Here is a 22,277-nt window from a genome sequence, read left to right on the forward strand (position 1 = left end):
GTAGTGATACTAACATATGATACTATGCATTACAGATGTTGTATCATAGACTAGTATCATATACATGATACTAGTATATGATACTACCCATTACAACCAGCCTAACAAAAGTTACCTAATATTTTTATCTCACGGGAACAAGAAGTCATCATTTGGTTGAGAGACAGATCTAGGATTCACAGTTCAGACAGCCCGATGATCGACTACTCCACTAGAGAACAACAGACTTCCCCATGCCAATACATTATCGTGACATCCTATCTGATCGCCATGGCCGTATTATTTCTGCATGGCTGTCAGCCGAAGATCGATAGCGAAGCCCAATTATACGTACGTGGAAGGTGGAGCCAGACACCATGCAGATATAGCGAAGTTGCAACAGCTAGCACTGCATCGTCGCAACAGCAACACACTGCCATGGCGTCGCGTCGTAGCTTAGCGCTGGCGCTTCTCTTCGGCTTCCTGTTCTGCGACGCGGTCGTCGTCCCTTCCGTGGCTTCCCCCGACGGCTTCCTGCAATGCCTGTCGGCGGCCATGCCCAAGCAGCTCCTGTACACCCAGGGCTCGCCTTCCTTCACGTCGGTCCTCAGGTCCTCCATCCGGAACGCCAAATTCTCCACGCCTGGCACGGTGGTGCCGCTCTGCGTCGTCGCGCCGACGAACGGCTCCCACGTCCAGGACGCCGTCGTGTGCGGCCGCCGGCACGATGTGCGCGTCCGCGTGCGCAGCGGCGGGCACGACTACGAGGGCCTCTCCTACCGGTCCGAGCGCCGCGAGGCGTTCGCCGTGGTCGACCTGGCCAGCCTCCGCTCCGTGCGCGTCGACCGGGCGGCCGCCACCGCGTGGGTGGACTCCGGTGCGACGCTTGGGGAGCTGTACTACGCGTCTACGCCATCTCGCGGGCGAGCAAGCAGCTGGCGTTCCCGGCCGGCCTGTGCCCGACGATCGGCGTGGGCGGCCATCTCAGCCGCGGCGGGTTCGGCATGCTGATGCGCAAGTACGGCCTCGCCGCCGACAACGTCCTGGACGCCACGCTGGTCGACGCCAACGGGGAGCTCGTTGACAAGCAGGGCATGGGGCCCGACGTGTTCTGGGCCATCCGCGGAGGGGGCGGCGGCGGGAGCTTCGCCATCGTGCTGTCGTGGAAGGTGAAGCTCGTGCTCGTCCCGCCGACGGTGACGATGTTCACCGTGCTAAAGTCCGTCGACCAGGGCGCCGTGAGCCTCCTCACCAGATGGTCCTTCATTCTCTTGTTACGGATGATGGTTAAGTTCTTACGCCCAGATCCTTCAAGTACGGTACTTGAATTAACAAAATTTTCATCAGAAGGAACGGCGTTTTTCGAAGGAACAAAATTATTATTGGCATAGCTATAACATTGGAAGTGGGGTTGTTTATAATTTCCAAATAACGTGACGATTGATGTGCTACGGATGGTCAACCAGATGACCTCCACCAAAATGTACCTCCTGAAGTTTGCTGCCATGATGTATGCTTTTTTTTTCAGAGACCGCAAGAAATGGATAGCCCCGTAACATTTCAGTATGCCAACAAGACGATCGGCGAAACAAGACCTCCATGCCAGAGTATGCAAATTCGCAATATAAGGTACCAACATATTAGGCTGCCTTCGTAAGCATGCATACACTTATCAACTGAGAACTACATAATAGTTTGCACAAAAAGTTTGATACCCCCAATCGTTAACAGCATTATCATGACATTGAGATAATGTCTCTGCATTCTTTTTAAAAATGATACACACCTCGTCATCGAAAGAATGATTCCCATCCACGGCCGCATTGAGTCCTGATGTGTCCTGTCAAGCCGCACTTATCACACCTGGGTTCCTTCCTCTGCTTCTTGTTTGCCCCCCCCGTTTGCTGGACATTTTGCGGAGTTGTGCCCCTTTCCACGACAATTTTTGCAGAACTTAGTTCTTGGTTGACTTACTTCATATCCAGGTCTACATCTTGCATTCGTCGGTCTGCCACGATCTCTCTTGCGAGACTCTACTATCATGGAATTTTTCAGCACAGTTTTTCCGTTGATATTCTGCTGCATATCAATTTTTTCTTTGTCTAGGATGTCCTCCAAACATTTGCCGTCTGACCCATTTGCTTTCTCTTTTAAACCAACCATTGCATCAGATAATTTTGACATTGCAAACTCAAAAGCCTCTGGGTTGCTGTCACCCATTCGCACAATGTCTAGTGCTGTTGTATAAAGAGTTGTGTGCCTGAATGTGGTTGACCCAAGAATGGGGTTGCGTCCTTTGTATATTTTCAAGTACTCTCGCAGATCTTCGCATGCTTCTTTAGTCCACCTCCTCATGATGTGCCTCTCTGGTATCTTCGTGAATCTCAGGTGTGCCATGACCTGAATTCATCAGGCCAATTGTTATTTTCGACAAAAAACTAAACAGCATCGTACGCGCACTTAATAGTACTGACAAAACACATGCAAATCTGGTGCTATGGAACAATTGACTGTGTTGTCGCCACATAACTGTATATATATGGTAATTAAATTATTGCAAGTTGGATTACCCTGATCGCATGGCAGCAGAGCAAACCCATGTGTTCGTACATGCCACACTCGCATTGTAGATAGTTGTCAGGTTGTTGCACTTTCACATTGTAGGAGGTCTTGGACCAAGCTTCTCTCTGGTCAGCATAAAGGTGTGTCACACAATATGTATCGTTCACAGCCAATATGTTCTCGACGTAGTAGGATGCAGATTTAAAGCATGCTTCTTGGAAGAGCTTGAACAACGCCGGTATATAAACCTTCCCAGCATGTCTTTCCGAAGGCAATCCTGATTTTAGCACTGGGCTGACCTGTTCAAGTAAATGCCAAACTGTTGTTAGGATGTTCTGTAAAATTCAGATAAATACTGACCAAGCGGCTCTTCTTCTCAGCAAAATTCTCTTCCGCATCACGGTCAAACTGGAGTTTCTGGTAATGTTTGATGAACATGTGCATTGAGGCTCCAGGAGGTACAAAATTCTTCAGCATATGGTTGGCGCTCTCTGACCTTTGCGTGCTCGTCATCCTTGCGCAGAACACACCTGCAAAATATGGTTTTGCCCATTTTTTTCTGAGTTCGTATAACTGGGTCATCATTGGGTGTTCCTGAAGATTGTACTTCTGCACTAACGTTTGCCAGGCTGCTTCGAACTCTTCGACAGTTGGCATATATTCCAAAATCTTGTGTAATTCATCCCTCAGTTCTTTGTTCATTGTGTATGCTGGTCCAAGTGTCTCCTTCGTGCGACGCAGGACGTGCCATTTGCACCACCGGTGTTTTGTTCCGGGCAACACATTAGCGATAGCCAATTCCATTGAATGACATTGGTCTGTTTCAAGAATCAGGGTCAGCCGATATAAAAACAGTGTTGAAAGCAAACGACTATGGGATTTTGCAATCATAAAAAGTGGTGTACCTGTTAGTATAGTAAGAGGTGCTTTGCCTCCCATCAATGACACAAACTCTTTGAACACCCAGTCGAAAGTTTTCTCCTTCTCGTTCCTCATCAGAACACCACCTAGTATAATGCTTTGGAAATGGTGGTTCACACCCACAAACAGACCGAATGGCATATCGTACTGATTTGTACGATATGTTGTGTCAAAGGTGATCGCATCTCCAAAGGTCGAATATTGGTATCTGCTCCTTCCATTGGTCCACATAAGTGCCTGAATCTTGTTGTCACTGTCGACTAGAACGTTGTTTGCAAACATTGGATCTTTTTTCTTAAGTTCAGATAGGAGCTCCACTGTTTTCCTGATGTCATCTTCTGCAGTCTCCTGGTTCATCCTCTTGCACAAGTAGTTCAAAGATCTCTTGTTGAATGGTACGTTCTCCATTGATCCGAAAAAACTTCCGATGACTGAAAAGACCTTAGTTATACCAATGTTGTTACTCCTCAGGTGCTTCACAATGTCTTTTGTGTGTGTGTCGATTGCCCTGTGTGACGGCCAATGTACCTTCTCACCACACGATGATGATAAATGGTGGTTGTGATCTGGTCTAAATTGATGTATATACCATCCATTGTCTCGGGTGAGGAATAGCATTATCAATGCTTGGCAATTGGATGCCAAGGAACTTGTGTTTTCTTTTCTTGGCTTTCCCTGAAATATTAAATTTACCAATCCATTAGCATGGTTAACAAATTTACATATGTTTACTGTCGAAAAACAGAACCGTATGTTCAATCTACCCACCGCACAACCGCACACAAAGTCTTGGACGGTCCTGCTCTTCTGTGCATTTCTCCTGCATTGACCATAACGTATACCAAAACCAATCTCCCAGGAATACAGGTTGTAAAAATCAAATGCCTCAGCGAGTGAGTCAAACTCTCTTCCTATCTCAGGGGCTACCACATGTCCGGACTTGCAGTCAGCGTAGGTGCGCATCGCTTTCTCAAGTGCAGAAACTCTCCCATGTTTTGGCTCTCGATGGTCTGGTATTTGTCCATGCCTGAACCTGCATACGTAGAATGAATGCATATACAGTATCAGCAGTAAAGGACATTAATTTTTTCGTCGCATCCGATTGAGTTAAACGCAAGACCAGCTCAGTTTAAAAGGATATTGATTTGGTAAAAGCTCGCCGCATATACTTATTTCCAGAAACTAGAGCTAGCTAAATGACAGTGGACTTTTATTAGCAACTCAGACTATACTTGCCTTTGCAGTTTTTGAATCAATGCATCTGGTGGTTGTGTTGCCAAGATGCATATTCGATGTGAATTGTACAAGTCTGGTGCCCCACACGTATAATATTCAGAGTCGTTGCCTAATATTCACAGTTATCTGTTCTAACGTGTACAAAACTGAGATTTCGAACTATCAGTGACACCATAATTGGCTATTTGTTGTTTTTATCTATTAAGTGCAGTCACCGTGATGTAAACGTTTTTAACATTCCCACTTTCGTCGAAAAATTAAATATAAATCCCTATCTACGGTATTCTCAAGACGGAACACTATATACATCCTAACAACACGATTCATGTTTCCGGATCGATCTAATCACTCAGGTACATTACCTTGTTTTCCACGGGACTTGTTCATCAGCAGGTTGTTCCTTCGCTACTTCTGTGGTTGCTTCTGGAACTGCAGGCAATTGACAATCCGGCGGCGGTGACATTTCTTCACGAATAATTTGTACAACTGTTTCGGCCTCTGATGCGCATCGGGTTTCTTCAGAGTAGACGTAGAAACTTCTCTCGTCCTCCCTTGTTGAAACTACCTCCTGTCCTGGATCTGAACACCCCATTTCGTCCTCCCGTCCTTCGCCCATTCCCCATTCTTCCTCTCCAAGGTCGGCTTTGACTGTCCTCTTCCTGATCTTCATGGCGCGAACAGGGATTGGATCTATGCTTGGGACCACGGAGAAGCTGCGCAACGACGAGCAAACGAGATAATGTCCACACTAATCCCAATCATGGGCGAGCTCTTCGAGAATGGATTTTTCACATACCTGAGAAGGAGCTCGGTGAGAGATTGGGGTGGCTGATGGGCGGCTTCCGGCGGCTGGTCCATGGAGGAAGAGAGCCGAGCTTGGGGTGGATCATGTGCGGCATCCGGCGGCTGGTCCATCGAAGGCACGCGCAGATCTGCAAGAACGCTAAGGGCCAAGGCTGCCGGCGAGCTTTGAACAGGGGGAGCCTGGATATTATAAATTTGAACGAGAAAGCGACTCGGGACTGGGGGGTATGTACACTGGCCAACCATATACGGAGTACAGCGCCCCAACCGTATCGTACACATGTATTCCGGCTGTATATGGTGGGAGGTGCGGTCGGAACAAAAAAATCACGTCGATAGTGGGACCAGCTGGTGCGAATCGTCGCGCCCGGCGGCTAGCGGTGAGGATTGACGCTGTGTGTACAACGCGCTGTGAATGCCCTTAACCGGCTGATGGGCAGCCGCCTCCCGGAGCTGGGCGTGAACCGGACGCACTGCAGGGAGATGACGTGGATCCAGTCCGTGCCCTACATCTACCTGGGCGCCACTGCCTCCGTGGAGAACATCCTGAACCGAAGCACCTCCAGCGCCTCCTTCAGCAAGGCCACCTCCGACTACGTCCGGCATGCCATCGCCGAGGACGTGTGGGCGGAGATCTTCGCCCGGTTCGCCAAGCCGGAGGCCGGGCTGATGATCATGGACCCCTACGGCGGCAAGATGAGCAGCCTCCCGGAGACGGCGACGCCGTTCCCGCACCGCGGCGGCGTGCTGTACAACATCCAGTACATGAACTTCTGGTCCGCCGCGACGGACGGGGCGGCGCAGACGAGGTGGCTCGGAGACATGTACGCGTTGATGGAGCCGTACGTGAGCAAGAACCCCGGGGCGGCGTACGTGAACTACAGGGACCTCGACCTCGGCCGGAATGTGGTTGTGGGCAACGTCACCAGCTACCAGGCCGGTAGGGTTTGGGGTGAGAAGTACTACGGGGTAACTTCCAGAGGCTCGCCATGGCCAAGGCCATGGTGCATCCTGACGACTACTTCAGGAACGAGCAGAGCATCCCGCCGTTTGTGGCCAGTGAGTGATGAGGAAGATGCCCGTCGTGCGATCAAACTACGAACGGGGACAAATAGCTTGATCTTGGAGTTGAGATGGCAGTTGGCTATTACATTTCGTTGGTGCTCAATGTAGAGTGAATTCTGTTAGATGTACTCGTCCTTGGCCTTTTGTGAATGTGAGTTGTTTATTCCTAACAGCATATCCAACGCGCCGCGTCTAAAAAATACGTTTGCCGCGCGCGCTTCGGCTGGTTTTGCGCGGGGTTAGGCGCATGCTCCAGTAGCCGCGCTATAATGCAGCGCGCGTCGCTCCAGCAGTGCCTAAAAATACAGCGTGCGCAAACCATTTTTTAAATAGATTGCATTTAAATAAAAAGCATACAAAGTTATTTTACATAGATTGCAACTTGATAGGTAGTTCAAAAACATAGATAGATAATTCGGTGCTAGATAGTTCGAAAACATAAAAACTAAAATCTCAGTCGCTCCAATCATCTGCACCATCATCATCGTCGTTGGTGTCGTCAGAGGTTGACAGCCAGATGTCGAACCAACGCTCGTCTTCTTCAGTGAAGAAGGAGCTCCCGCCTGCATTGACGAGGTCGGCCTGCGCACTCGTCAATGCCTTCCGCCGACGCATGTCCAACCGCTCCTCGCGGCGCCGGCGCGTGTCCTCCTCGCGGCGCCTTGCCCAATATTCCTGCTCGTAGGCGACGTCCTCCGGGTGGCGCCGGCGCCACTCCGCCATGACCCGCTCATCCTCCTGGGCGACGAGGAAGCGGCGCTGCCGCGCAGTGTGCTCTGCACGGTCTTGTGCGGAGTTTACACGAGGCGGCGGGGCGACGTCTAACGCCTGCTGGAGCGTGTAGACGTCCTGGAAGTTCATTTGGCGGCGCGGCCTGCCTAGGCGCCACGCCGCCGCGTCGAACGCGCGGGCGGCCTCGTGCGCCGTGTCGTACGTGCCGAGGCTAAGCCGGAGATCGCCGGAGCGTATCTCGGCATAGAACCCGCCGTTGGGGCACTCGCGGACGCCGCGGTAGCCGGACGCAGAACGGCGGCGCGGCGGCATGGTGGCGCATCGGGGGCGGGGCGCTGGAGCGGTGGCGGCGCGCTGGAGCGGCGGTGGCGCGAGAGGCAGAGGGAGAGAGAGAGTGGAGCGGTGGCGCGAGAGGCAGAGGGAGAGAGAGAGTGGAGCGGTGGCGGCGCGAGGTTGAGGCAGCGCTGCGCTTTTATAGGCGCGCGCGCGAAGCGGCGCGGCAAAAAAGGCGCGCGAGCTGCCGCCTTTTCGCGCGCGCGCAACCGGTTACCGCGCGTGCTGTTTTCCCGCCGCCGCTGGAGCGCGCCATTCCGTCCCGCGCGCGCTAAAATGGCGGTTTACCGCGCGTGCCCCTTTTCGCGCGGTTGTTGGAGATGCTCTAACATGGTATCATATGCTTAGGCTATTTTCCCGCACGCTACAGCTTCGTGCTCTTCCCCTCCATCGCCGCCGACGCTGCTAGCTGCCGCCGCCGGCTAGCTACTCCGGCCGTCCCGCCACCCCCTAGCCACTCCGACCGTCCTCTCCTCCTCTGGATGCCCCGGTTTTCGTTGTCGACCCCCTTTTTGCCCGGCCCCGACCGAATTTGCCGCCGTCAACCACACCAAGCCCAGCCCCGCCCGGAATCCACCATTGATGGCCGCTCCTCGCCCGTCCCCGCCTGGATCTGTCGCCGCCGGCTGCTGATCGTCCAGTCAGCCCGGCTTTGCTGCCTTCCTTGCCCGTGTCGCGGTTGCTACTTTTGTGGCCGCCATTTTAGCCTACGGCTACTGCCTGCTAGCCCGACCGTCGGTGCCGTCCGGCCTGCTCCCTGCTAAGCCTAGCCGTCAATGACTGCCTCGTGCATCGCCAGCTGCCGCCTCGCTCGGCCGCTGGTCTGCTCGGGGCTGATCAAGATCGGGATGCCCGTGTCCATCCAAAAAAAGAGAGGGGGAGATCAGCATGTCTTCTTCAAGCTATGTCGCTGTTCCTCGGTGCTCGGTGATCTTCGATGGCACCAACTATGCTGAGTTTGTGCGCTTCATGCGTATCTACATGCGCGGTCTTCTGTCGTGGGGCGTTCTCTCTGGTGAGCTTCCCTGTCCGCCATTCCCTGTTGCTCCCGTGGCTCCTACCCCGCCGGTGCCTCCTGTTCTGGCTGCTGATGCTTCGCAGGCTGACCGGGATGCGGCCAAGGCTCTCGATGATGTTGCAGTCGATGCCTATGATCAACAGGTATCCGCTTATTTAGATGCTCTTTCTGTCTACCGTGATGATCTTTGTGCTTACACTGAGTGGTGCAATGATGATGCTCGGGCTGTTGTTGTTCTCACTGCGAGTGTTCTCCCTCAGTTTGCTTCAGAGTTCATGGGTCTCGACACTGTTGCAGCAATGTGGTCTTATCTCTGTTAGCGCTATCAGCCCTCTCGTGATGCTCTCTACTTATCTATGATGCATCAGGAGCACGCTCATCAGCAAGGTGACTCTTTTTGTTGATGAGTTTTGCACACAGAGTTCCGCCATCTGGCGCCAGCTTGACTCTCTTCGGACAACTGTTTGTGGAGCTTGCCGTTGTTGCCAAACTATGCGGTACAACTTGGAGTTTCAACGTGTCCATGAGTTCTTAGCTCGCCTCCGCTCCGAGTTTGAGCCTCGGCGTGCTCACTTGCTTGCTCGTGGCTGTGTTCCTATCATAGAGGTACTTGTTGAGCTTCGTGCTGAGGAGACCCGCCTTCGTTCTGCTGGGTTGCTTGTAGTTCCTTCTGTTTTGGGTGTCCGAGATCCTGTGCCATCTGCTCATCCCACTGCACCATCGCTCCTGCCCACACACACAGGGGGGATGGGTCGTCCTCCTTATGCCGAGAAGGGCCGGTCACGCCGTGATACATTCTGTGGCTACTGTTCTAGGCCAGATCACCCAGAGTCTGATTGTCGCCAGAAACAGTGAGACCACACGCGTTCTTCCTCCAGTGGAAGTCATGCATCTTCCTCGACTCCGTCACTCACTGACGAGGACATTATCCGGCTCAAGCGCCTCCTGGCTTCCTCTGGCTCTTCATCGACGGGTTTTGCTTCCGCTGTGACGGCTCCCACCCCTTCATCACCATCGGCACGTACACAGTCAGGTAGGTTGGGGAATGTTGCATGGAAAATAAAAAACTCCCTACGTGCAAACACGATCTATCCATGGTGATGACCACCTACGAAAGGATAGACTGAATCTACATACCCTTGTAGATCGCTAAGCGGAAGCGTTCAACAACGCGGTAGATGTAGTGCTACATCTTCGCGATTCAATCAAGAACCGTTGCATAGATGAATATATTAGATATCATGTGGGGCCACATATCAGCGACGAAGGAGGACCAAGATGGCCACTCCAAGAGGTCATGTCGTAGAAGACAATCAATCAATTTGAGATATATATTGCATCTCTAATTATAGCCTTGGATTTGGATATGGAAATGTTCGTCCCCAAGAAGGTTTTCTGTTATCTCCAAAATCAGTCAGAGAACTTTTATTTTACTAGAAGTTGTAATTGGCTTTATAAGGCCACCCTAGTTGATCAGTACAGTCGACCAAGTTGAATCTATTTCCCAACCTCCTCTACGCGCTCCTCCACCTCTCATTGTTGTTGCGCACAATGCATCTATCTAGGGCGAGGGGGAGGGTGATGCCGCCTACTCAGCCTAGCACGGTGAATATTTTAGATGTTATGCGGGGGCCACATATGAGTGAGAGAGGAGGCCCAATCTCATCAAACCAGGAGTTCATGTCTCACGAGACAATCAATCAATTTGAGATATATAAAACTTATTGCTAATTTAGGGCAAGAAATTGGATATGAAAAGATTCGTCCCACGAAAGTTTTCTGTCGTCTCCAAAATCAGTCAAAGTAGCTTTCTTTTAATCGAAGTTGTAATTGTCTCTGTAAGGGCTCCTAGTGGATTAGCAGTCAACCAAGTTGAGTCTATTTCCCTACCTCGTCTTCGCGCTCCTCCACCTCTCATTGTTGTTGCGCACAAGGGGCCTATCTAGGATGGATTGTAAACCTAAGCTTCGTCCATTAGTTGACTACCACTAGTACTGATGTTCCAACCCAGTGCCTCCGAGCAACCCAAGTCGTGACATTAGCACTATGTTGAGAAAAAATTTGTTTACACTAACCATTTCGGAATGTTCATGCATTTTTCTATAAGCAATCGCACATTATATTATTCATTTGGTTCTACTTCCTCCGTTTCTAAATATAAAATTTTTTAGAGGTTTCATTAGGGGACTACATACGGATGTGTATAGACATATTTTAAACTATAAGTTAACTTATTTTGCTCCATATGTAATCATTTACTAAAAAAAATAAAAGACTTATATTTAAGAACGGAGAGAGTAATATTGCAAGATCTCCACGAGTAGATATTTGGAGTGTACTAATAACCCTCACATGCAAAATGATTCAAACTTACATAGAATTTTTCAGGCACCTAGTTTGACTCGACACACCAACTTAAAATTTTCCGGCGAACCAACGTGTGCTTGGATGGTTAGAGGGATTATGGTATCTCCAGCCCACCACTACTAGGAAAAACCTTATAGACGGGACCTCAGTAGTAGCGTTGGAAAAAAGAAAACGTTGCTGCTAATTAGCAGTAGCGCTGATCCAGTCAAGCGCTACTACTAACACCTTAGCAGTAGCGCTGGATATATACCCAGCGCTACTGTTAAAGGAGGCCCAACGAGGTGCAGAGACAGTAGCTTTAGTATAGCAGCACGCGCTTGTGTAAAGCCCTACTAATAGGTTGAATAGCAATAGCGCTTGTCTTAAACGAGCACTACTGATACGTATATCTTCTCCACCTTATCCAACCGGCCGCCCCTCCTACTCCCCTCTCCACTCCAATTCACTCTCCCCCCGCACCCCCCGTCATCCGCCGTCGTTCTCATCGCCCGTCGTCCGCAGCCGCCACCGTTCCCGTCGCCCGTCGTCCTCCGCCGCCGCCGTTCCCGTCGCCCACCGCCCGCCGCCGCCGATCCTGGTTCTCCTCCTCCCTCCTCCCCCCTCCTCCTCTCTCCTCCCTCCTCCCACCCCCGTCGTTCGAGTTCATCAATGTTGTATATTTTTCTTGTATATGTGAAATCAGTATCAATGTTGAATATAGTAATCTTGATTACATTGACGAACTTGCACTAAATATTGTTGCTATCTTTTTATGCGAAATAACATTGTTGCTACTTGGCAACTCTATTTACATTGCTTAAGGATCCTAGGCTTATACGATAGGTCTTTGTGAAAACATGTTGGGCTCTTTTTCGTTAAGAAGCATATTTGTTGGTCTTTGTGAAAACATGTTGGGCTCTTTTTCGTTAAGAAGCATATTTGTTGGTCTTTGTGAAAACATGTTGGGCACTTTAAATTAGCATTGGAGGTGTCACTAAGGAGTCGGACTCAAAGTTCTTGTGAATGGGTGGATGGGTGAATTAGTACATATATCTAGCAATGCTTCACTTTTTAGCCACAAGTAGTTTATTTCCTTGTGCTACATTATATTTCAATATAAGTATAATGTAGCTTTTTTACTGTTTTTAGTAAGTGTTTAATAGAAATAGTTTATTTAGTAAGTGTTTAATAGAAATAGTTTAATCGGTGAGGGAGTGTCTACCATATATGAGAGAAGAAGAATGCCGACTGTTGTCGTGGGGGTCGCTTCTCCTCCTTCTCCTTGTGTTAGATATTTGTTATGCACTAGGGAAAGTAGGAGTAGCGACCATCATCGACGGTCGAAAAATCGGTGAGGGACTGTCCACCATATATGAGAGAAGAAGAATGCCGACAGTTGTCGTGGGGGTCGCTTCTCCTCCTTCTCCTTGTGCTAGATATTTGTTATGCACTAGGGGAAGTAGGAGTAGCGACCATCATCGACGGTCGAAAAATCGGTGAAGGAGTGTCCACCATATATGAGAGAAGAGTGTCCATCATATATCGTTTATTTAAATTCCTCAACCATATTTATTAAGTAATTTATGTCATTTATTTAAGTTCCTCAACCATATTTATTAAGTAACTTATTTTCATCCCCTCTCGACGATTCTCATTCTCCTAGGGTTAGCGCCGCCACCTCCGACGTCGCCACCGGCCACCTCCGACGTCGCCCCCGGCCACCTCCGACCCTGCCCCCGCATGGTACTACCACGCTCTCGCTCCCCTCTAGTTCATACTACCTCAAACTTGCAAACATGCACAATCATTATTTACAGTTGATATAGAAAAAGGTGGGCAAGTAGTACATTGCACTGTGTTGTTGACTAGAGGATCATGCTTATGCATCCATGAATCAAGAAGAAAATCTTGTGTTTGGGTTTGGGTTTGGGTTACATACCTGAGCGTTGATCCCCTGGACATGAGCTAATTAGTTGTTGTCATATGAACTCGGTCAATTTGTCATATGATGTTGCCATGTCATATTTGGTTGAAACATTAAACAATAAGAAAATTTTCTCAGAGGAATTTGTCTCGGCTTCGACAATGCCCCGCCCGCATCCTCCTCGTCGAGTGGTCGTTGAGAGCCTGCTTGATAGGCGCCATGTCCGGGACTGGGCTCCGCCGGGCTGGCACTGGGAGGTGCTACCTTTCGGAGGGCGCACCTTGGTGCGGAATCCGGGTCTCATCATTGACCCGGAGCTTCTTTGGTGGAGGTCGCATGGGCCATTATCGGTGCCGAGGGAGCCGGCCCCCACGGAGGTGGTACGTCGTCATGTCAGGGAGGAGGACGAGCACGTCTGTCGCTACATGGCTGCGTTGGATGCCAGGTTCTCCAATACCTGGCAGGTTCTCCAGGGACATCACCCGAGCTATGATCCGGTGATGGTTCCTTATCTTTGAGTTGCCACCGCCTGCACCGTGAGACGCCAACTGGATTATTATTAGTGATATTGTTATATGAGTATGAATATGAGTTATATGAGTATGACTTATATGAGTTGTTAAATGAGTATGAGTTATATGAGTTAAATGAGTATGACCTATATGAGTATGAGTTATATGAGTTGTTAAATGAGTATGAGTTATATGAGTTAAATGAGTATGAGCTACCGATAATCCCATGTTGTTGATATAGATGATGATGATGATGCAAATATTGTCGGTGATGATGATGATGATGCTAAATACGTAGAGCTTGAAAATATTCTGAATACTGCTAATATTGTCGATGATGATGCATTCTGAATATTCTGAATACTGCTAATATTGTCGATGATGATGATTCTGACGATGCAAATCTGTGAAAGCAGTAAAAGTTAGCAGTAGCGCTGGAAAATATTAGCAGTAGCGCGGCTTAGCAGCAACGCTTTCTGTGCGCAAGCACTACTACTAAAGTTACCAGTAGCGCTGCCCGTACCGGTGCTACAACTAGTGTTTAGCTGTAGCGCGATAGTAGTAGCGCTTGGACCAGCGCTACTGCTACGCATATTTACAGCGCTACTACTAGGGTTTTTCCTAGTAGTGGACCAGGGTTTAAATTCTACTGCTCGCATTTATTCTTGAATTTATTTCAGGATTTTCGTCGACGTGCATTTAGTGGGAGGAGATGTTCCCGCCCATGATGAGGTGGCTATGTTGACTTCGTAAATTTCAAGATGATATGCCGGCTCAGTCTCTCAGAGGTGCTGATAGGGGTAGGGTATGCGTGTGTGCATTTATAGGGATGAATGTATGCGCGTGTATATGAGCGTTTGCGTGTGTACTGTGTTAAAAAAAATTAAATTTTTCCCGGTGTTTTACATATGATGCCTGCTAAACGTCCGCGTACGCGCCCGGTTAGTGACCGGGCTTGTCCCTTATTTGTCCGTGCGCGCAGCCACACTCCTTATTTTCTTCGTCATATGTCCGGTCACTTGCACGTGATTGATGGAGAGAAAAAGAAAGAAAGAAAAGAATGAATAACGAAAAGGAAAAGGTGATCGTGGGTGGGATCAAGTCCTAGGTGGCGGACTGACAGGACGTGTCCAGGCGCGTCCACGAGCCCTTATTTTTTTCCATATTTGAGATGGATATGAGGGATCACGGACAGCCCGGACATATAGAGATGATATGAGGGATTCAGTTGTGTCATTTTTTTACTTTTTTCTTATATTCGATCACTCATAGAACGCGTCCGGAGATTTATGAAAAATCATTTAAGGTGCTCGGGTATAGATGTTTTAATGGGACGACCGGTTCTGCGCGTCCTTTAGCAAACCATCACTTTGTATACATGCTTTGCTTTGACACGTAAATATGAAGACTATAGAGAGAAAATAATAAGATCGGAAACTTTAGTCTAGTTTGAGCAACCATCATGCTAAATCTTATATAGTTATTATCAAACAACAAAATACATTGGCACAATCAAGCTTTGAGAACATTTACGCATGCACTTTAAGATGTTGAGTTAAGATCAACATAACAACCCAGTTACACAAAAATGTTGTAAATCAAAGTATTGATTGAAAATTAAAGCCAAAAAAATGAACAAGGGAAAATAATGTCCATTTAAAATAGTGAACTAAACAATGTATAAATAAACAAGAAAAACAAAAACAAAAGAATATTTTCAATTTTGAAACCACCAAAAGACAAAAAAAGAATAAATTTCAATACAAGGAGGAGAATCGTGGGAGTGGTGTTACTTAAAAGAATAAATGCGAAAAACATAAATAAAATTTAAAAAAGTCCTAGGAATAAATAATTGGGAAGTGTTGCACTCGTATTACAAGGGGTAGTCGATCGAGTTACAGCCAAGGCCATCTCGTGCTGGGAAGCACCATCTTTAGCTGAAGATCTCCACGTGCAGAATCGTGTCATCGCTTCGGACTGCAAGCAAGTCGTTGCAGATATCCTCAAGGGTTCGCAGTGATGTTATGGTGCGGTTATTAGAGAAATTAGAAATTAGAATTGCACATAGTGTAGCCAAGTATTGGGGCGTCATGTCTGGTTTGGCCAATCTCATGACCCAAGTTCTATCCCACAAGATGTGGTTTTTGATGGATAAAACTTGGATTTGCCCCTAAAAAAGGCTAACACCAAATTTTTTAGGCGCCTAACCAACAGCAAAGCTGTTTTTCTATTCATGTAAAAACCAAACACACATACCTTGTGAGGAAGTGAACCCTCTCATCTACATAGCATTTGGTAAACAAAACCTTTTTTATTAAAAGCATTTTTCTTCTTCAAAACTGGTCTTGTAATTCATCATAGCATGTGAGACACAAATTTTGGTGACGTACAAACTCACAACCTGGCATGTACAAAATTGTAACATAACCGTAACCAAGATTAGAGATTGACATACAACATATTTATTAAATTGATATAAATATGAAAAATAATTTACATCCTTGCATCAGTTACATTATATACCTCCCAAACCTAAACTAGTAGTACACTACAGCCGACCAGAGACATTTTCAAATCAAAATAATTCCTCTTCATATTGCTTCCATGCTTCATAACAAAATGTACCTTAGATAATTGCAGCACATGCCACCTTGTTCTCTTCTTTTATAACTTAATTGTGCCTAATCTAGCTAACAATATCTTCTGATAAGTCAAAATATCACATATGCAAGAGTTAGTCATCTAAACCATATTTGAGAGCCAAGAACTTACATTCAATCCTCCAAGTTGTGTCTACACGGAATGATCATCCTTGAAATTCATACGATTTCATGGTCGAGGTGCATTAACTTGAGGCATCCTGTTTACATAGTCAAGTAGAGGCTTTTAGGGCGCTCTCAATGTAAGTTTCTTAGCACGATTTCGTAGGTATTTGTCGATGTGGCATACTTGTTAATGAAAAGAGAGATGGAGGCTACAACTTAGTTAATATACAACCCTTGCATATGGGTATAGGCAAAAGAAGTTCCTAGGCCAATCACATGTAATGTATGAGCTATGAGCCTCAAATCATTAAATTTAGATACAAGCCCTAAGAAATAATGCATTTTGGTAGTTGTGTTTTAAGTTTTTATATCTCCTATGATAACGTTTTTTAGAGAAACAACATGACTCTGCTGTGTATTTTTTTTCAAATAAATGATGCAAAGTCCGACTACAAGAAAGTCCAAATAAAAGCAGAGAATGATTTACAAAGAAGATAGAGGAACAAAATAATAAGACACAAAATATGATGAAAATTACAACAACAAGAGCACATAGGCTCAATAAGGATGTATCTAAATGCATAAGCCCAGGCTTCAAAGCCTGAGTAATACTTCCTATTTTGAGCCCTGAATTTAAGCCGGTGGATTTCCTCGTTGAAGCGACTACTGTATTTGTATAGAATAGGAGGGATGTGCTTGCAAATCAAGTCATTCCTAGTAAGCCAGATTGCCCATGATGCTAAGATGATGATTTCCATGTTGAAGGGGACTGGTAACATATCTTTTAAGTGATTGATCTCAGTTTGGATGCCATCAAATGTAGGGGTCCAGCCCGGGCAAAGATGTGTCTAGCAAATCTTAGCAAAGGTGCAGTGGAACAAAAGATATTCTCTGGTCTTTGTAGTCTGTCGATCACACAAGACACACAAGTAAGAGGGTAAGGGAAAAAATTCTTTATGTGCAACATACCTCTTATGTTAAGTATGTTGTAGATTAATAGCCAGAAGAAGATTTTATATTTAGCTGGCAAAAGGCTTCTGAAGCCCTTTCATACCTGGCATGACATCCGTATGAATAGTTAGAATTTTGTAGACTTCGGAAACTTGGAAGTGAGAAGCACCAAGGGGGTACTGCCACTGGTCCATGCTATCGGTCAACTGTAGGGTCTGAAGAAAATCTGTCATCTCTTGAAGTTGTGCATATGCCTCTTCCGAAAAGGGTAAATGGAAGCGATCTGCTACGTTTTCCATACTGCTCACCGATTTTAGTGAAGCCTTTGTGTTCTTGGAAAATGAATGAAGATGTGTCCAAGTATGGTACGTCGACAAGGGTCTCCAATTTTCATTCCAGAATCCAACAATGAGTTCATTTTGTGGAAAACATGAGGCAGTATCCTTGTACATGGATAAAAGCTTTAGACAATCTCTCCAATTAAACGAACATGGCAAGGCTTGACTCATGGCAATTCCATGTGATTGATGAATTTATGTATAATTTTGAGTAAAAGGCGGATGTTATGAATGTGAAGGTTGAGGATACCGAAGCCTCCTTGTTCTTTTGGTCTACGAACCAAATCCCAGTCTGCTGGGGGGTGTTCTTCTTTTCTAGATCATGTCCTCTCTAGAAGCAGTGTCATCTCTACTTGTACAGTTCCTCAATAATGCCTTTGTATAGGAGAAAACAACCATGACAAAAGTAGGGAGAGAGGATAGAACTACATTGACAATTAGATGTTTGCCATCATAACTTAGATGCTGTGAGGACACACTTAACCGTTTTTGGATCGTTTCAATAAGGTACATGGAGTAGACCACTTAAGGCTTGACATAACATAGAAGGACTCTAAGATATGTGAAAGGAAAGGATCCAATTTGACAGCCCAAAATCGAAGAGAGTGTGTTTCTCATCTTCACTCACATTGAGTGAAGACATATTAGATTTCTCATCGTTGACCTTCAAGCCGGAAGCTCCTGAAAAGTGATCTACGATATGTTTGAGTTGTGTCAACTAATCAGGGCATGCTTTCATGACAATCAAGGTGTCGTGTGCATATTGCCGTATGGGGTATTCAGAGCAAGGTGCTGATTTGATAGGGGACTCAATCAAACCTTTTAGCATGGCATCACTAATGATTGTTTGCAAAAAATCTCCAGCAAGAACAAACAACAAGGGAGACAGAGGGTCCCCTTGTGTGACACCTCTTCTGCACTTGAGTTGCTTCCCTGTGATCCCATTTAAGAGCATCGTAGATGTGCTTGAATCTAAAATAGCTTCAATCCATTGTCACCATTTAGGTACAAAATCCTTTTGCTTAAGAATGGCCATAATCATGCTATGCTCAATTTTGTCGAATGCCTTTTCAAAATCTAATATCATTATCACAGTTGGTTGTTTGCTCTTATGACACTGGAATAAAAACTCATATGCCCAAACAATGCAATCCTGAATCGTTCACGTTTTGAGAAAACCATATTGGTTGACATGGACCAGCTTGACTGATTGGAATCTAACGTGTTGAGAGACGATGCGTTGGAAGAGCCCTTATATCTCCACATTGGTTGTAAGTAGCAGAAAAGCGGGCGCATTCAATCTAAGGTGTAAGGATATGAGGGTGCTTGAATCCAAGGGACTAAAACTAGTCTGACTAAAAATAGTCTCTTTAAAAGGCTAAAGTTCCAAGCACCCCTTACTAAAGAGAGGCTAAAACTAGTCTTGAGGCTAAAATCTTTTAGTCAGGGGTACCCCTACTAAAATATGGATTAGTCCTCTCTCTCCTCATTTAACTCCTTTCCTTTAACACATGCGAGTTCTGGATTGAAGGGTTTGAAGGATAATAAATGCTCATTAACTTGATTTTAGTCTTTTTAATATTTGGATCCAAGCATGGGTGAGGCTAGCAAGTTAGGCCCTGTTTGGAACCACCCAGATTATATAATTCAGTTTTTATAATCTATTATGTCTCCAAACAGGGCAGTTTATGGTGTAGATTATAAAAACTAGATGGACAGATTATTAAAAACTCATAATCTACTCTACCCCAGCTAAAATTAGATTATGGATTGCTAATGACCCATTACCCTTGTAAAGTTGGAGATAATTACATTCCTACCACCGCCACCCTCCTCTTTTAAAAAAGAAACAGAGGGCGGACATGTCATTATGCAATGTAAAACCTGGATTATAGTTTATATAATTTGGCCTCCAAACATGCCCACGTAGATTATTTTTATAAACCAGATTATATAATCTATCTTCATAATCCAGATTATCATAATCTATTGTGGTTCCAAACAGGGTCTTAATCCCACTACTTTTAGTCATGGGACTAAAACGTATCCAAACACCCTCATAGTCCTTGCGGACATTATATCGCAATGAATGATCAAGTTTTATGTTTTTCTTCCCGGTACCCCATTATTAATTAAGTCAGGTGACATTAGTCGTGTTCCATCATATCTACTCCCTCCGTTCCTAATTATAAGTCTTTTTAAAGATTTCACTAGAGGACTACATACAGAGCAAAATGAATGAATCTACACTCTAAAGTATGTCTACATATATCCGTATGTAGTCTCCTAGTGAAACCTCTAAAAAGACTTATATTTAGAAATGAAGGGAGTATCAAAGATCCTTCGTTGTCGGTCGAGTTTGTGCTGATAAATGCCAGCCAGCCTTCGTTGTTGTGTTGATTCTCGTAGTTACAATAATAATCTTGACGACGATGAGTCGATGGTGATGATGATGCTAATAATATGATTGATAGACCTCTCCAAAGATTCTCTTGATCCAGAGTTGGCCAGCCACACACACACATCGTTTCCCACGAGGCTCGGGAAAAACAGTACTCCAGAGGTCGACGACTAGTCGATGTGCTAAGCTAAAAGCCTAAAACCCATGCACCACGCCCATGACGCAGAGCAAGTAGCTAGCTGCCGCTACCTCCTCTTCTTATCCCCAACCCTCCCGCGCCAAGCCGTGGCCACAAACGTCGGCTGGACCACCCACACGTCGGCGTCGGCCATGCCGTGCCACTCCACTCCTCGCGTCGCCATTGGCCCAGGTCACCCGTCACCGGAGAAAGAGCACTGCAAAAGCCCAGCTATATCCGCTTCGGATCGGGGCCCTGGAAACCTGTGGAGCAGAAGCTCCGGCCATGGCCATCCCATCCTCCTATTTAGCCGCGATCTCCCCTGCACCCTGTCACTACCAGTGATCGCACAAAAAGCTTCGAAAGGCAGAAGCATGGCCCTCCCGTCGCCGGCCGGCATCGCCAAGCCCAGGCTCCACCTGCTCTTCAACCACAGGCGCGCCAGCTCTTCGTCCGTCACCTGTGAGTGGATCTCTCGCTAGCTCCGCCGGTGCGTGCAGTACGTCGAGGTCTTGCTCACTTTTGGTTTCCTTATTACTTGCTCCCAGGCTGCAGCTCCAACGGGAGGTCGTCGTCTGAGCCCGAAGACCGGGCGGCGCCGTCCGGAAACGCCATCGACTGGCGCTCGTTCCGGGCGCAGCTCGTCCTCAAGGAGCAGTACGCGAAGAGCGTCAACCCGGCGCTCAGGGCGTCGTGGGCGCCGGCGGCGAAGATCGCGGACAAGTGGGCGCACCCGCTGGTGGAGCCGGAGAAGGGGTGCCTCCTGATCGCGACGGGGAAGCTGGACGGGTCGCACATCTTCGAGCGCACCGTGATCCTCCTGCTGTCGGCCGGGGTGCTCGGCCCCGTCGGCGTGATCCTGAACCGGCCCTCGCTCATGTCCATCAAGGAGGCGCAGTCCCTCTTCGCGGAGGAGGCCGACATCGCCGGCACCTTCTCCGGCCGCCCGCTCTTCTTCGGCGGGCCGCTGGAGGAGTGCTTCTTCCTGCTGGGGCCGCGGGAGGGCGGAGACAGCGACGGCGGCGACGTGGTGGGCCGGACGGGGCTGTTCGAGGAGGTGATGCCGGGCGTGCACTACGGCACGCGGGAGAGCGTCGGGTGCGCGGCGGAGCTGGTCAAACGTGGGGTCGCCGGCGTGCGGGACTTCCGCTTCTTCGACGGGTTCTGCGGGTGGGAGCGGGAGCAGCTGCGCGACGAGGTGCGCTCTGGGCTGTGGCGTGTCGCCGCCTGCAGCCCCGCCGTCCTCGGGCTCACCGGCATCGGGGGCGGGCTCTGGGAGGAGGTGCAGGAGCTCGTCGGAAAGAGGAGGGTGTGGTGACTAATTCATACCACTTACAAGGCTACATATACTACTTGCTAGGTAGAAATTGTACATTATATTTGTCGTGAAAAATGCTTCACAATATAATTAATTTCCCTATGATTTTATACTCTACTTACATTACATGTTCATATACAGAGATTAAAGATCCAACTTTCTCATCAAATGCCTAAGAGCATCAACAACCGGACTTGGTAAATATGCCTCTCCCTAAATGTATGCGTGTGTACTAGGTCACTGATCGGGCATATCCGTTTTGAGCCTTTATTTTTTTCATCCGTGCAACCACACTTTTTTTTAATATGTCCGGTCGCTTGCACATGATTGATGCAGAAAAAAGGAAAAGAAAAGAATGAATAAAGAAAAAGAAAAGATTATCCGGAATGAGGTCACGTTTTACATGGCTGACTGACCGGGTGTGCACAGGTGTGTCCGCGAGCCCTTATACCGTCTCAGATTTGAGATGGATAGAGAGGTGTCGGTCTATCCGGATGTTTAGGAAGGAAGTGAGAGTTCGATTGGGTTCAAAAATTTGACACAACACTAATCGAGAGGATGTACCAAGCGTTTGAGAAGGATACAGAGGATCCAGATGTAGATACTATAAAATAAGCCAGAGCACCAATTCAGGGCCCAAAGTCATCTCTACGCATGCAAAATAACAAATTCAAAACAAATATCAGAAAATTCAAAAAGATCCTTTTTCTTGCATGGTAGATATTTTGGTGTGTGAGATGCGCTTTAAATTTCAGATCATTTAAACATCTGAATAGCTCTTAGCGAAAAAGATACATTTGAAGTCTGTAAAAAAAGGGTATTGTTCATGTATTATTCTGAGCCTAATTTGCTTTTTTCGCTGAAAGCTACTCATATGTTTAAATTATCTGAAAT

The 22,277-nt window shown here is 47.1% G+C and overlaps 2 protein-coding genes and 1 pseudogene across 3 annotated transcripts; 2 read left to right on the top strand and 1 right to left on the bottom strand.

Moving 5' to 3' along the window:
• Nucleotides 1-372: 372 nt before the first annotated feature.
• LOC123412210 lies at nt 373-6,569 on the top strand (annotated as a pseudogene).
• LOC123412209 (protein FAR1-RELATED SEQUENCE 5-like) lies at nt 1,596-5,758 on the bottom strand. Its single transcript, XM_045105149.1, has 6 exons — nt 5,495-5,758; nt 5,061-5,411; nt 4,231-4,495; nt 3,447-4,137; nt 2,550-3,359; nt 1,596-2,379 (listed from the first exon to the last, which is right to left on the bottom strand). The coding sequence occupies exons 1-5, from the start codon at nt 5,746-5,748 to the stop codon at nt 2,845-2,847; spliced, it is 2,076 nt and encodes a 691-aa protein (XP_044961084.1). The 5' UTR covers nt 5,749-5,758; the 3' UTR covers nt 1,596-2,379; nt 2,550-2,844.
• Nucleotides 6,570-20,076: 13,507 nt separating the features above from the next.
• On the top strand, nt 20,077-21,765 carry LOC123412564. 2 transcript variants are annotated; one of them, XM_045105514.1, is made up of 3 exons: nt 20,077-20,527; nt 20,614-21,425; nt 21,525-21,765. In XM_045105514.1, exons 1-2 carry the CDS (start codon nt 20,092-20,094, stop codon nt 21,381-21,383), a joined length of 1,206 nt encoding a protein of 401 aa, XP_044961449.1. In that variant the 5' UTR covers nt 20,077-20,091; the 3' UTR covers nt 21,384-21,425; nt 21,525-21,765. The 2 variants fall into 2 exon arrangements, with proteins under 2 accessions (XP_044961449.1, XP_044961448.1); XM_045105513.1 differs by lacking the exon at nt 21,525-21,765 and having other exon boundaries at nt 20,614-21,493.
• Nucleotides 21,766-22,277: the final 512 nt, after the last annotated feature.

This window comes from Hordeum vulgare, chromosome 7H, assembly GCF_904849725.1.
Source record: "Hordeum vulgare subsp. vulgare chromosome 7H, MorexV3_pseudomolecules_assembly, whole genome shotgun sequence".
Lineage (NCBI taxonomy): Eukaryota > Viridiplantae > Streptophyta > Magnoliopsida > Poales > Poaceae > Hordeum > Hordeum vulgare.

Excerpts from the sequence above, each read along its gene's own strand:
- LOC123412564 (XM_045105514.1), top strand. The coding sequence starts at position 20,092 with ATGCACCACGCCCATGACGCAGAGCAAGTAGCTAGCTGCCGCTACCTC. Across the intron at positions 20,528-20,613 it reads CAGCTCTTCGTCCGTCACCT|GCTGCAGCTCCAACGGGAGG; the intron begins GTGAGTGGATCT and ends ACTTGCTCCCAG.
- LOC123412209 (XM_045105149.1), bottom strand. The coding sequence starts at position 5,748 with ATGGTTGGCCAGTGTACATACCCCCCAGTCCCGAGTCGCTTTCTCGTT. Across the intron at positions 4,138-4,230 it reads ACTTTGTGTGCGGTTGTGCG|GGAAAGCCAAGAAAAGAAAA; the intron begins GTGGGTAGATTG and ends TTAATATTTCAG. Across the intron at positions 3,360-3,446 it reads ACCTCTTACTATACTAACAG|ACCAATGTCATTCAATGGAA; the intron begins GTACACCACTTT and ends TTCTTGAAACAG.